At 43.6% G+C, this 14,747-nt stretch overlaps 1 protein-coding gene across 4 annotated transcripts in view; it reads right to left on the minus strand.

Moving 5' to 3' along the window:
- Dcaf5 (DDB1 and CUL4 associated factor 5) overlaps positions 1 to 14,723 on the minus strand; it is an 88,493-nt gene extending 73,770 nt beyond the window's left edge. Inside the window, 1 exon segment of one of the 4 annotated variants that reach the window (NM_001100718.1) lies at positions 14,328 to 14,559. In NM_001100718.1, coding sequence (NP_001094188.1) covers positions 14,328 to 14,541 — 214 coding nt within the window. In that variant the 5' untranslated portion in view covers positions 14,542 to 14,559. 4 annotated transcript variants of the gene reach the window in all.
- Positions 14,724 to 14,747: the final 24 nt, after the last annotated feature.

Genomic DNA, 14,747 nt, shown 5'->3' on the forward strand with positions numbered 1-14,747 from the left:
GTTTCAAAGGGAGAATCCTTGACCAACAATGGTGCAGAAGGTGGAAATAGGCAGGCAGGCATGGCTTGGGAACAGAAGCTGAAAGCTGACATCTGATCCTCAAACCTGATGGAGACAGAGAGACTGGGCCCAGCCTGGGCTTCTGGGAACCCAAAACCCTCTTCCCAAAGACATCTCCCCTAACAAGGCCCCACTTCCTAATACTTCCTAAGTAGTCCACCAACTGGGATCCAAACACTCAAGTATACGAGCCTATGAGAGCCATTCCCTGGGCACCATAGGCCTATAGCCATACTACAATATAAAATTCATTCAATCTAACTTCAAAATTCTGTAAGTCTCTCACAGTCTCAAGACTGTTTACAAGTCCTAAGTCCTAAGTCTCTTCTGAGACACAAGGCAACTCTTTTTTTTGGTTGATTTTGTTGCTGTTGTTGTTGTTGTTGTTGTTGTGTTTTTTTAAGACAGGGTTTCTCTGTGTAGCCCTGGTTATCCTGGAACTCTATCTGTAACTCACAGAGATCTGCTTGTTTCTGTCTCCCCAGTACATCATGGCAAACTCTTAACTGTAGCCCCTGGGGGGGAAAAAATCAAAAAACAAATTATATATTTCCAACATAAAGTGGTACAGAATATACATTACCATTCCAAAAAGAAGAAAAGGGGCATTGGGAGGAAATACTTGACCAAAGCAAGACTGAAGTCTATCAGGTCAAACTCCAAATTCTGAAACTCCATGCCTGATGTCAAAGGGCTTACTATATGGTTCTTCAGATCTCCCAAATTCCTTTGTTTTCTTGACTGCAGCAGACTTCTCTCTTGGGCTGGTTCCACACCCTGTCTGCAGCTCTCCTTAGCAGATAACTCATGGCTCTGGCATCTCCAACATCTTGGGGTCTCCTGTGAAACCCAGGCTTCACCTTCACAGTGAAGTGGCCTTTCTGGGCCTCTCTTCAGGGACACCCCTGCCACATACCTGGCCTCAGGAGCTTTCCTGAACTGTGGAGGAAATTCCACAACTCCTTTACTCCCATATCCTTGGCTTTAAAGCCATAATCACGGTGGTCATAGCTGCCAAGTTCTTCTGTTCACATGGAATGGAATCTGGCCCACTTGAATTAATTCGCATAGATTTGACTTGCTGATGGTTTCCCTTGTGGAATAACTTCCCTTTCCTTTAGAAGATTCTTTGGGCATTTGACGCCTTGGAAGCTTAGCTGAGTGGGGTCTTGGGTACCACTCCCTTTATCCCCTTTAGTTAATAGGTCTTTCTTTAAACTTCTCATCTCCTTGAGCTCAGGACTTGGTTCCACCATTACATTTCCTGGTGCTCTTTTCCTCTTAAACTATATATTTAGAATTTTTTTTTGGGGGGGGCCTGGCTTACTCTTTTTTTTTTTATTACAGATCTACATAAGAGTGATTAGTAATAACCACATGGCACTGTTCATAGTAGGCTGTTTGAAATCTCCTCTGCCAATGACATTAGTCCAAAAGTGCAGGATAGTGGCAAAACACAGCCATATTCTTTGCCAAATTATCACAAAAATATTCTCTAGCCCAGCTGCTAATATCATTCCACTATGAAATCGTGAGCTGGGTTTCATACACCACACTGCTCTCAGAACTACTGTCTTCCAAATGCTTACTGCATTCAACACTTCCCTAAGACAGAGTCTGCATTCCAACAACAAGCAGTATGGTCAGACCTGTCACAGCAACGGGTACCACTCCCTAGTATCAACTGTCTTAGTTACTGTTCTATTGCTGTGAAGAGACACAGGCAACTTATAAAAGAAAGCATTTAATTTGGGGGCTGGCTTGCAGTTTCAGAGGGTAGGTTTAAAATGATCATGACAGAGAGCATGGAGGCAGGCAGGTGTATGGTGCTAGAGTAATAGCTGAGAGGAGGTATCAGCTTTTAAAACCTCAAAGACCACTCCCATTGGCACACCACCTCCAATAAGGCCACACCTCCTAATCCTTCCTAAACAGTCCACCAACTAAAAACCAAACACTCAAAGATATGAGCCTATGAGAGCCATTCTCATTCAAACTACTACAAGGTCTGAGGACAGTCTTTAGGATTTGGGTTTTCTCTAACTACTGTGGATTCCAGGAATCAAACTAAGGATATCAGATTTGCACAGCAAGCCCTTTAGACACTGAGTCACCTCACCAGCTAATTTTCCTTTTAAATTTTATTGATAGTCCAAAAGTATTGATAGATAAACCACTGATACCTTGGTGCTGATTAGAGCAAAAATATAAATTTTATTGGTCATCAGTGTATGCTTATTTATTTAATTTTATGTGTATGAGTCTTTTGCCTATAAATATGTTGTGCCCCATGTGTGTGTCTTGGTGCCCTTCAGAGGTTAGAAGGTACAGATCACTTGGAGCCAGAGTTGTGGATCATAGTAAGTCAGCAGGTGGCTGCTAGGAATCAAACCTCTACAAGAACAGTAAACACTCTTGACAGAGTCATCTCTCTAGCCCCTCATTAGTTTATTCTAATCTAGCTCCTAATCACTTCAGTAAAACAAAACAAAATTTAAAAAATATCATCTTAGGCTAGAGAGATGGCTCAGCGGTTAAGAGCACTGACTGCTTTTCCAGAGGTCCTGAGTTCAATTCCCAGCAACCACATGGTGGCTCACAACCATCTGTAATGGGATCTGACACCCTCTTCTGGTGTGCATGAAGACAGCTACAGTGTACTTATACAGAATAAATAAATAAATCTTTAAAAAAAATAAAGTATTAAAAAACATCATCTTTACTTAACATGTCCTTGATGAAATAATTAAACCAAATTTCAACACACCCAAACACTCTGCATGATAAAACTCAAAGTTCTTACTAAAACACAAGCACACAGAACATCAGCGAGTTCCACATCATATGCTAATCTAGATGTCTTTCATTTCTACAATTTTTTTTTAAATTTTAACTGAAACAGACAAACTATGGTTTAAGATTCAGGGACTTGGCAGTATTTATTTTTTTCAAATTAACAAGATAGGGATTTGGCAATTTTTTCTCAAAATGAACAAGATAAGCCTGTGATCTCAAGGAAAATAACTAGTAGCTACTCATAACTAATGATAAAATTCAACTTTTCAAGTGAAAAGATATTCCAAAAACTTGAATTTGCCACAGTGAACAACTACATATTATTGTTTTTGTTTGAGGATATTTCTGATGAAATTTGTGACAATACTAATAAATTGATTTAAGTGTTTTAGTTTAAGGTGTCAGTGAAATGGCTCAGTAGATAAATGTACTTGCTGCTAAGCTTGATAGTGGGAGAGGAGAATCAACTTTAACTCGTCCTCTAACATTGTGCACACCCAAATAAATAAACACATACATTTAAAGAAAGAAATTTAAAAGCTACCAGTGTGGCCAGCTTGGCCAAGTGCTTTCTTAGGATACATGAAGCCCTTGGTTGAATTCCCAGCATAACTGTGGTGTAGTGACACATCTCTCCAATGCCAATACTCAGGACGTGGAAGCTGGAAATGAAAAGTTTAAGGTCCTCCTAAGCCAGTTTGTCATGCATGAGAGTCTGATTTAAAAAAAAAATAAATTAGCTGGCATTGCGATGGTGCACAGAGGCAGAGGCAGGGCAGGTATCTCTGAGTTTGAGGGCAACCTGATCTACAGAGCAAGTTCCGAGACAGTCAGGGCTACATAAAGAAACTCTGTCTCAAAAAAACAACAAAAAAATTAACTTTAAGTAAGACTGAGTAAAGGCAAGGCACACACCTATAATCTCAGCACTCCAGAAAGTAAGTAGGAGGACCTTGAGTTCAAGGCAAGCTTTTAGGAATAAAAAGTAAGTTTTGGACTAGCCTGGGCTACACACCAAGACTTATCTCCAATATAAATAAACAGAAATAGATTATTTCTCTCTCTCTCATTGTTTTAAATGAGTATTTAAACTTTTTCATTTTTAATTTTAATTCTAGTGCAATAATAAATCATAAAGATGATAACTCAAACCGTAGTTTTCCTGAGATCTTCAATGCTTTCAATGTAAAAAAGTCTTGAGACCAAAAGTTTGAGGACTTTTTTTTACAGCAATTTTTTATCCAAGTCATCCCCAACCCCCTCCCAACAGCACTGGGCATGCCTACATTTTTTGATTTGTAACAAATGGGAACTACAGCTACCACAAGAATACTGAGTAAAGGCTAGGGAGGCTGCTACTTTGCACAGGATGGCCCACCATAACAAAAACATATTCAGCCCCAAAACAGCAACATTGTTTTTTTTTTTTTTTTTTTTTTTTTTTTTTTTTTGGTTCTTTTTTTCGGAGCTGGGGACTGAACCCAGGGCCTTGCGCTTCCTAGGCAAGCGCACTACCACTGAGCTAAATCCCCAACCCCAACAGCAACATTGTTAAGTTGAAAGAAAAATGTTCTTCAGAATGGTCAATAATATGTGAAGATAATATTCACTTTGATTAGAAAATGTTGCACAATAATGGAGATGGCCTCATTCCAATTTTATTTTTAAAACACATACATAAATCTGGGCATGGTGATAAATGCCTGTAATCCCAGTACTCAGGAAGTGGAGACAGAACATCAGGAGTTCAACACCCACTTTAGCTACACAGTGAGCTCAGTCAGCCCAAACTTCATAAGACCTCGCCTAAAAATAAAAAAAACTAAAAATTATATACGAACGCTAGGGAGACTTGACAAGAAAGACTAGAGTATGAGGACAGCCTGGGCTCCATAATGAGTCCCTGGCCCCACATGAAGGGCTTACTAGGCAATGGTGATGCCAACCTGTAAAGCAGTGTCCCAGTTACTTCTCTACTGCTTGGTAAAGCCCAAAGACCAAGGCAATTTATAAAAAAAAGCTTCTGATTTGGTTTACAGTTCCAGAGGGTTTCAGTCCATGATGATAGAGTGAAGAAACAGCAGAAAGCTCACATCTTGACCCACAACACAAGGCAAAGGTAGTAAGACTGGGAATCACACAAATCTTTTGAAACCTCAAAGCCTACCTCTAGTGACACACTCCTCCAAGAAGGCCAGGCCTCCTCATTCTTCCCAAACATTTCTACCAACCAGGAACCAAATATTCAAATATATGACGAGCTATAGGGACTATTCTTATTCAAACCACTACACAATCCATACCTAGCACTCAGGAGGAGGAGACAGGAGGACTAGAAATTTAAAGGCAGCCTCAGTTACAAATATAACCTGAAGCCAGCCTGGGACACTGGTTTAAAACCTGAGACACTAGTTTAAAAAAAAAAGTATACACACATACCAAAAAGGCTAAAAATATGATCCAGATATTAACAGTCATCCAAAGTAGGAAGAATTATGTTTTCTTTATTTTTTTTATTCTTATTTAAGTGTGTTTGTGCATTTGTATGCCACATTGGTGCAGGCAGGAGCCAGAGCAGATCCCTTCGAGCTAGAGTTACAGAACTGAACTCAGGTCCTCTGGAAGAGCAGCAAATGTTCTTAACCACTGGGACATCTTGCCACCTAGCCCCTAAAAGTACTTTTTCTTTAAATCAAATTTCTTATCATTAGCAAATATTTGCAAAAATTATAACTAGAAGCTGGGGATAGAGCTCAATGAAAGAATGCTTGCCTGGCAAGCATGAGACTGTTTTTAATCTCCAATACACACACACACACACACACACACACACACACACACACACACACACACACACGAAACAAAGAAAAATAAGGGTAGGCACGATGGTCCAGAAAGTAGAAATGCTTGCCTAGAAACCTGATAACTGAGTTCAATCCTCAGATCCTCCAAGGTGGCCAGAAAGAATTGACTTCCAAGAGTTGTTTTCTGCCCTCCACATGCACACCATGACACTTGAGTGCCCACATTCACATATGCACACAAATGAACAATTTTTTAAATTATTTATTTTTATGTGCACTGACTGGTGTTTTGTCTACATGTGAGTCTGTGTAAAGGTATTGCATACCCCGGAACTGGACTTACAGATAGTTGTGAGCTGCCATGTGGGTGCTGGGAGTTGAACCAAGGTCCTCTGGAAAAGAAGCCAGTGCTCTTAACCACTGACCCATCTCTCCAGTCCATAAATATTGTTTAATGCACACAGCTTTAGTCCCAGCATTCAAGAGGAAGAGGCAGCTGGTTATCTGTGAATTCAAGACCAGCCCAGGCTACAAAGAAACACTTTGTTTCAAAACAAAATAACAATAACAAGTGGATGGGAAGATTTTTAGAACTGTCATATTCTGATAACTATTGTGAATGTCTCATTTGAAAAAAAAAAAGAATTAGAATAGAGTGTAACACTGAAAAGTTTTTTCAGTACCTAAACAGTAAGGGTCCGTAGAGGAGTTAAGAGAGTAGCTGTTGCAATGTAAATATTCCCAGACCACAAGGCCAATATTCTTTCTAGTCTCAACTCTTCTAATGTAGGAAACTGTAAGTTCTTCTAATCATACTAGATACTAAGTCATACTTTCTGAGCAGTTTATGATTTCATTTTTGTATATAAGATCACTACCTACACTTTTTTTTTTAGATTTATTTATTTATTTTATGTATGCTAGTACACTGTAGCTGTCTTCAGACACACAGAAGAGGGCATCAGATTCCATTACAGATGGTTGTGAGCCACCATGTGGTTGCTGGGAATTGAACTCAGGACCTCTGGAAGAGCAGTCTGAGCTCTTAACCTCTGAGCCATCTTTCCAGCCCACTGCCTACACTTTTACAAAACTTTTCGGAAAGAACAAATTAACACCATAAAGCTTATCTTCTAAGAATTTTAAGATTGAATCAATACAGACCCCACCCACCATTACCCTCCCGCCAACACTTGGAGACTAAACCAAAGCTGCCAAACATCCCAGTTTCCGTTGTTCTTCCCACAGGCGGCTACTGAGATAGAACAGAGGGTGAATGCTGGGATCGGTCTTGTGCGGTGTGTGTTCAGATGCTGAGTTCTGTGCCCCAAGATCAGGTCGCAATCTAGACATGGGCATTATACTCACTAATGCGTTATAAAGAATGCTCCCCGGTAATCTCTGATCAGACAATAAATGGCTAAAACATAGGTAAGGGCAAGAGAGAGAGGTAGAGGGTCTCAGGTAGGGACCAGGAGGAGAAATAAAAAGGTAGGGGAAGGAGGTTGGCATGGGGCAGGATGGACCGTGAGCACATACATGGCCAAAAGCAGCTCACATTGAGGACACTCATGAAACAGAGCATGACTCAGAGGGCAAGTAATGGGGTATTTATCTGGTTATTAATAGCCTAGTCAGGTTATAATAGTCTCAGGACCTGCCAGCTTAAGATTGTAGCTTGTTAATAAATTTTGATGTCTTTGTGTTATTTACTTATGAGCTAAACAGGAAAGAACGGGGGCAGAAAACCCCCATAAAATTACTTCTATAGGTAAAAAGATACTTGCTGCACAAGCCTGGAGTTCCATCCCTGGGAACCATAATAGAGGTGGAAGGAGAAAACCAACTCCACAAAAATCTCCCTCTGATCTGACACACCTAAGCATCACGCCTGCAGTGGGGTGCATGCACGCATGCACACAAGACAACTTTTAAAGTATTTTCACTAAGCCATCAAACACAGTCAACGTATCTAACACTAAGAAAGACTATCCTCAAAGGTTTAAAGTAAGTAATAAGGTCAAGTGGTACTAGATAAAGACTTGAATGGGGATTCAGAATAAAGGAAGCTGTGTAACACAGTTTTGACAGGCTCTTCCTCCTAAGCAGTGTAGGATGGCTCCAGCATAGGAAGTAAAAGGAAGGTCATCAGTTCAACGTCATTCTCGGCCACAGAGTGAGTTCAAAGCCTACCTGGACTTCACAAAACCAATCTTCATAAAACCAATGAAAAACAAATTCTTCTTCTTGACCAATATTCTAGGAAAGAAACAAAGACCTCCAAAGTAAGATGCATAGCTCAGTTTCACACATGAGAGCGGCAGGAAAGACTGCCCAACTCTACCTGCAAAATCTCCTCATAAAGGGCGCTATCCATTTAATCCCAACAGCTATGCTTAGGACAGTGAAACCACAGATGGGCTACACTGACAGAGTAACCCGCTCAAGAGAGCTTGAAGCTACTTGAGCAGGTCTTTGTTTCTGTTTGTTTGTGAAGTTCAAATGAAACAGCAACTGTAGCAACAGCAAGACCTCTAGACAAGAGCAGGACTGAATCACTGTGTCACTCATCAATCTCCATCCCAACCCAGGAGACATGCTGACCCTACTCCATGGAAGAGAGAAGAACCTCAGTCTCTGTCCATAACTATGGACCCCTTCAACAATGATGCTGGTGGTCCATCTATATGTAATGGACTAAAGAGCGATCTCCCTTCATAACACACGACCAACACATTCACAATTCTTCACGTTGGAACAGCATAGCTCTACCTGAAAAGCTTCCAGAAGTACTTTTCTTAACATTTAATCATAAGCACTGAATGATATAATAATCTCACTGAAATATAAAACTTAATATATATGGGCCATTAACCTGCTAGCTCTAAAAAATCCAATGCCTCAGACTTCAATGAAGGGGAAATAATATCACAGCAAACTCTCATTACTAAAGAACAGAAACCCCCTTTTTCAACTGCTAAGATACTACTCACCCAAACCTTTACACTTATAAAATGTAAGAGGTGGCTCAGCAGTTAAGAACATTGGCGGTCTTACAGAGGACCTGTGTTTTTTCCCAGCCCCTACAGAGTGGCTTGCATCCTTTAGTAACTTCAGTTCAGGAGATCTGACTCCCTTTTCTGGCCTCTGGGCATCAGGCATAAATGGTACAAACACATACACGCAACAAAACATTCACACACGTAAAATAAGATGTAAGAAGGCAATTTATAATCCATTTATAATACCTAAAGAGCTATTTTTGATTGGTCTCCCTCACGAATCGCAGAGATGTTCACCTTGGAGGGTATTCACAATCACCCAATGAGTTATGGATAAATCTAAGCAGCCATGTGGCTGCTTGGAACTGAACCCGGGTTTCCTGAAAGAGCAACCAGTGCTTATAGTCACCTAGCCATTTCTCCATCTGGGTAAAGCTTATTTTTTAAAGTCTAGTTTATGCTTCTGATTAGTTTCTCTATAAATATATGTGGGTATATATGTATATAAAATATATAAATTTAAATAAATCATATTGCATTATTATTCAAGGGATGAGTGTTTCTTGCAAGCAATTCTAATGATATTAATAGGGTTAGCACTACATATCCCTAAGGGATACCCTGGATTTAAGCTGCAGTTGTGGAGCTTGAACTGTGGGTCTCATGCCTGCTAGCAAGTGATTTATCACTGAACTATGTTCCTAGTTCCAGTATGTACATTTTCACTACCTCCTCGGGTTCTCCTTTCTCCTGCTGTGTGTTCTTTTATAGGTTTGCTTTTTTTCTTTGGAAACATGAACCTAGACTGGCCTCAATTTCACTGTGTAGCCAATGATGGCCTTGGATTTCTGAACCTCCTGCCTCTGCTTCTCAAGTACTAGGCCCACAGGCATGAACTACCCTGACAGCTTTGCCCTGTGCCAGGTTTATGTGGTGCTAGTGCCAGGGCCCAGGGCTTTGTGCCTGCTAGGCAAGCTCTCTGTCAACTGGACTAGTCCCTAGCCCAGGCGCCTCTTCATTTCAGAGTCATAAAACTAGCTACATGTGTAACTCCAGCACTTGGCGCCAAGGCAGAAGTTTAAGGCCAGTGTGGGAATGACATACTCAAAAATACTAAGGGCTACTGGGCATGGTGATGAAAACCTTTACCAGCACTCAGGAGGCAGAGTGTGGTGGATCTTTGTGAGTTCAAGGTCAGCCTGATCTACACAATGAGTTCGAGGCCAGCCAAAGCTACACGGTGAGACCCTGTTTCAAAAAATAAAACAAAACAATCCACTAAAAGTTAAGGATAGAGCTCAGTAGTAAGGCACTTGCCTAGAGCGCCCAGGACTTGAATTCAAGCCCCAGCATGGCAACAACAACCCTTAAGGTAGGCATGAATTCCCACTGTACAGACCAGGAAAAATACCACCAAGAGGCTCAGTGATGTGAAGTCATAGCTTTAACTGGTCTAGCAATGGATTTAACTACACGTCATGCCACAATACCATGCTGCTTGCTGCATGGTATCAGAGTGATACTGTTTTGTGGTCAGTAAAAATAAATAAATAAAAGCAACTTTGGTGAAAATATTTTAATATTCCTCAGAACCATTCGTGGTTGAAGCACACACCTATAATTCTATCACTGGGGAAGTGGAGACAAGAGGATCAGAAATTCAAGGAGAATGTGTGTATATCCCTGAAACACGAGAGAGCCCTGAAAACGAGGCCATCAGTCTACATGTGTACATACAACTAAGCATTGTTTTTCTTTTAGGTAAAGGCTCTAACTAAATTACTCATATTGGCCACTTTCTCCTCCTTTAACCTCCCAAGTGGATGAAGTTTCAAATGTGTGTCAGCATGTGTTTTCACAATTTGAAAGTGTCAAATAAGACTAAAGAGATGTCTCAGCAGTTAAGAGTACTGGCTGCTCTTCCAGGAGACCTGGGTTCAATTCCCTGTACCACGTGGTGGCTCATAACCATCAGTAACTCCAATCCTAAGGAGCTCCAAAGGCACCCACACAGACATGGTATATAGACATACATGTACACAAACCAACTATACACATAAGACAGATAAATAAAAATTTAAAAAATAATTAGTGAAGAGTCAACTTCAAGTATGTCCCATCCTCTCCCCTGCTGTACCTCACTGTACTCTGAAACAGACTAGCTGACAAGAAAGTGATGTATCCTTAAGCAGTAACCCTTTATATGGGCACAGAAATCATAGAGCTATTTTTGTCCTAGGTCTTAATTAAGTCTATCAAATCCTGTGTATTACTTTAAAAAATGTGGGCCTGCCCAAACTATTAGTAAATGTAAACAATTAACTAGAGACAGTCTGTCAGAAAATCACATCTCTCTAAGGGGCTTTCACCAATCTAGAACAAGACACAAAGACAACAAAATGCAGAAAAGTATCAGCCCAGAGTCTGATATTCCTCCTTACTGGGATTAGAAGCACGAATCAGTCTCAGACTAGTTTGTGATTACTCCTCAGGTGATAAAACTGTTAATAAGGGAAAGGGCCTAGCAGGAAAAGTGACAAAGGGGAGGGGTTCTCAGGCCTGTAATATCAGCATCTGTGAGGTGGGATCAGGAGGATCCAGGAGTCACTGGCCAACCTCAGCTACATACTGAGTTCCATACTAGCCTGGGCTATGAGACCCTGTCTCAATAAACCAAAGGAAAAAAAAGCATGTAAATATGACACTTCAAATACTGTTAAACTTGGAAAGACCCCTGAAGGACTTCTCAAGGGAAAACATTTTTTAATTAGTTTTAACAAGTTTCGGTGTATTATGAATCCCCTTGTCAAAAGCAAGCAGAACATTTGGTTAACACAAGCTGTACTTAAAATGCAAGGTGAGTTGCTTTTAACAAAAACTTGTTTTCTGGTAATGAATATTATCTGAGCTGAACTGGATGGGCCAATAGAACTGACTGCTGGGAGGACTAAGAGCTGGGACAGGAGTAGACGAAAATGAGAACAAAAACAAAACAGGAAGAACAGGGCTAGGAGGCGTGTTGGGGGGAGAGCAGGCGGGCTGGAACCCAGGAAGTACTGACTGATGGAGATGGATAATTCAGGGTTAGAGAAGGAAGTGAACACCTAAAACCAGAGCCGGAGCCAGGCAACCGGTCCTCCTGTCCTACAGTGTAAACTCAAGAGCCTGGCTTCATGACTCACAACTACAATCGCAGCATTCTGGAGGCTGAAGCACCTGGGGCCAGTCAGAACCTCAGTCTGAGGTCCACGATAGCCTGGGAGAGCAGTGTGAGAGCCTGTCTCCTAAAAACAAAAATAAGCTCACCACTCGGGATGTGGAAATAGCAGGGTGAGGAGTTCAAGGTCATCCTTGGTGGTATACTGAGTTCAGACCTGCCTGAACTGCACAGACTTATTCTCAAACAAAAATTTAAAAAGAAACTGGCCAAGACTAATAACAATTACAGAGCTCAATCAAGAGGATGTAGAGGCACTGGTTACACAGCAAGACCCTGTCCCAAAACAAAAACAAAAGATCCTTAAGGGAGAGAGCACAGAATAATGCTGGGAGTATTTACAACTCAGGGGCCTGATGCTTTTAAAAACGTATTAACTCTTATTCTTCTGTTTCACTGCCTTCTAAGATTAAGGGAAAAATGTACAGGGTGGTGCCAGACACACCTTTCATCCCATCAAAGGCAGGTGGATCTCTGGGTTCAAGGCCAGCCAGGCCTACACAGAGAAGCCCTGTCTCAAAAACAAACAAACAAACAAACAAACAAAAAAACCGAAAAAGTATAAAGTGCATTAACTTTAAATGGGAGAACTTAATGGTGTTTGCATTATATTTCAAGTTTATGTTATGTGTTAAGCTGGGGCAACATGTGATTAGTTACAATTAATTAGTTCATTGTAAGAATATCCTTACAGTCCCTCATTCCTTAGGTAAAGTTACTGTTTTGGGAGCCTCTCTGTTGTAATACATTAATCTCAGGGGAGTGTTGAGAAACACAGAAACAGCATTCAAAAAAGGGGTCTTTCTCTCCATTTTTACACTTGAATTTTGTTAGATAAAATTCTACACCATGGTGTGTGTGGAAGAAAAGCTTTTTAATGTGGGGTCTGCCATGAGATAGTATATCAGGTTTTTGGGGGGCATGAGGTCATCTAGGGTCCAAACTTTATGCAAGGAGAACATGATCTGGTGTGAAAAGATGGAGTCAGTTCTAGAGAAATCCCCGGTTTATCATGAAATAATCACAGACTTCTTATCTCTTACTACCCACAAACTGGACCATACTCATGGTGGCACTTCCGCCAGATACTTGCGAAGACAGATGCTCTGCCATAACCGCCGAAGTTTCTGGAAAGCTGCCCACTAACGCAAATTAGAAAGCCATTCGGGGATCCACCTGGGTGAAGTTAAGCGCCACGTCCAGTGCTGAGCTCCCCTTCAACCCTCCCGGTGTAGGAAAAAGAGCAGAGGAAGGAGGCGAGCGGGAACGCCCGATCTGGTCTAGGCCCTTCGCAGCGCAGCATGGTTTCAGGGAGCCGCCCCTTCCCCGGCGAGAGCCCAGCCCCACAGCCCTCACCGGGGGCCGCGACCCCAGGGGAGGAGCGGGCGGTAGCCAGCGACCCCGGCCGCGGCGTACGTAGGCGCCGCCGCCGCTCCGGGCGGGCCTCTCCGGGTGCAATAGGCTATCGATTCAGCTGCCTGTCGCTAGGAGCCCCGAGAGAGCAAGGCCTACACCGCCCGTCCAGAGCCCCGGCCTCGATTGCACCACTTTCCCCACCCCAGAAGGGAGACCCTGGAGGCAAGTAGGCCCAGCTGAACCTGGTGGGGGAGGAGGCGAATAGCCCTACAACAGGAGCCGCGGGTGAAGGGGGTCCTGGAGCCCGCCTCCCGCCAGTATGTCTCCCCGGGGGTCGTCCCGAACTCCTGCCTCCCGAGCAGCGCATCCAAGTTCAAGCTGGTGTCCCTCGGTCTCCAGAGCCCTCGCTACTCTCGGAACCATAATAATAACAAGACGCGGAAGAGGCTACCACTGCGTGTTGGGAGATGGGATTGGGCCCTAAGAGAGCCCGGGGGAGGGGACGCCTCTCAAGCTACCCGTCACCACCCGCCCGACCCCATTGGCCCCACGGCGTCCGGCTCTGTCACCGCCGGCCTCCGGCTCCGAGGCCCCTTTTCTCCATGACACCGAGGACTGGGGCTCGAGCTTCCCCTGGCCTTTGGCGCGCCTCGGCCTCCCCGCACCCCTGCAAGCCCTCCCCTCAGTACTCCCTCCCCGCACCTTTTAAACTACGCAGAGGAAGAGTTTGCCATCTAACTTAGTCAAACCGTAACCTCGTCCTCCTCCCCGACCCACACTTGTGGGGCAGGCATCTGGAGGGACCACTTTGCACTTGGGATAAAGAGCATTAAAGACCTGTCAACCATTTTAGGTCTTTTTTTTTTTTTTATTTTTTATAGCAGACATCCTCTCCTCCTTCTTCCTTCCCTCCCCCTCCCTCCCTCCCCCTGCAATGGTATTCATTTCACACCAAATCTTCCCACCGCTGGAGAGGGGTTGAGAAGGGCGGGGGTGGGGACGCAAGGTAGCAGGAGGGTGGCGGGGAAGGGCAAGGGGCAGCTGGAAGGGGACCGGGAAGCGCGGGGAGGGGAAGGAAGGGGGTTGATTTACCTGAGACCAGCCACTGGCCTCCATTGTTGGAGAATTCAATGGCATTGACACAGCCGAAGTGGCCGAGAAGGTCCTTCTTGTAGAGGTTTCTGCAGCCCCGCAGGCGTCTCCTCTGAAAGTCCTGAGTGAGCAGGGGGTCCCCATGCAAGCCCCGCTGGGACAAGAAGCCCACCACTGACCTCATGCTGCCCCCCAGGCCAGCTCTCCTCTTCATGCTGGAACCGCCGCCGCCGCCGCCGCAGCTCGCGCCGCCGCCCCTCCCTCGGCCGCACGCCCGGCCGCCGCTCCCCTCCCGTCCCTCCCCGCGCGCGGCGAGCCGGAGGCTTCTTTAACCAGCCATGGCAGACGGAGCGAGGTGTGCAGACGGTCGGCGGCGTTCGCGGCTTCCTCACGGTCGCGTCCCTCCCTCCCCTTCCCCCC

Source organism: Rattus norvegicus, chromosome 6 (genome assembly GCF_021556685.1).
Source record: "Rattus norvegicus strain SHRSP/BbbUtx chromosome 6, alternate assembly SHRSP_T2T, whole genome shotgun sequence".
Classification (NCBI taxonomy): Eukaryota; Metazoa; Chordata; class Mammalia; order Rodentia; family Muridae; genus Rattus; species Rattus norvegicus.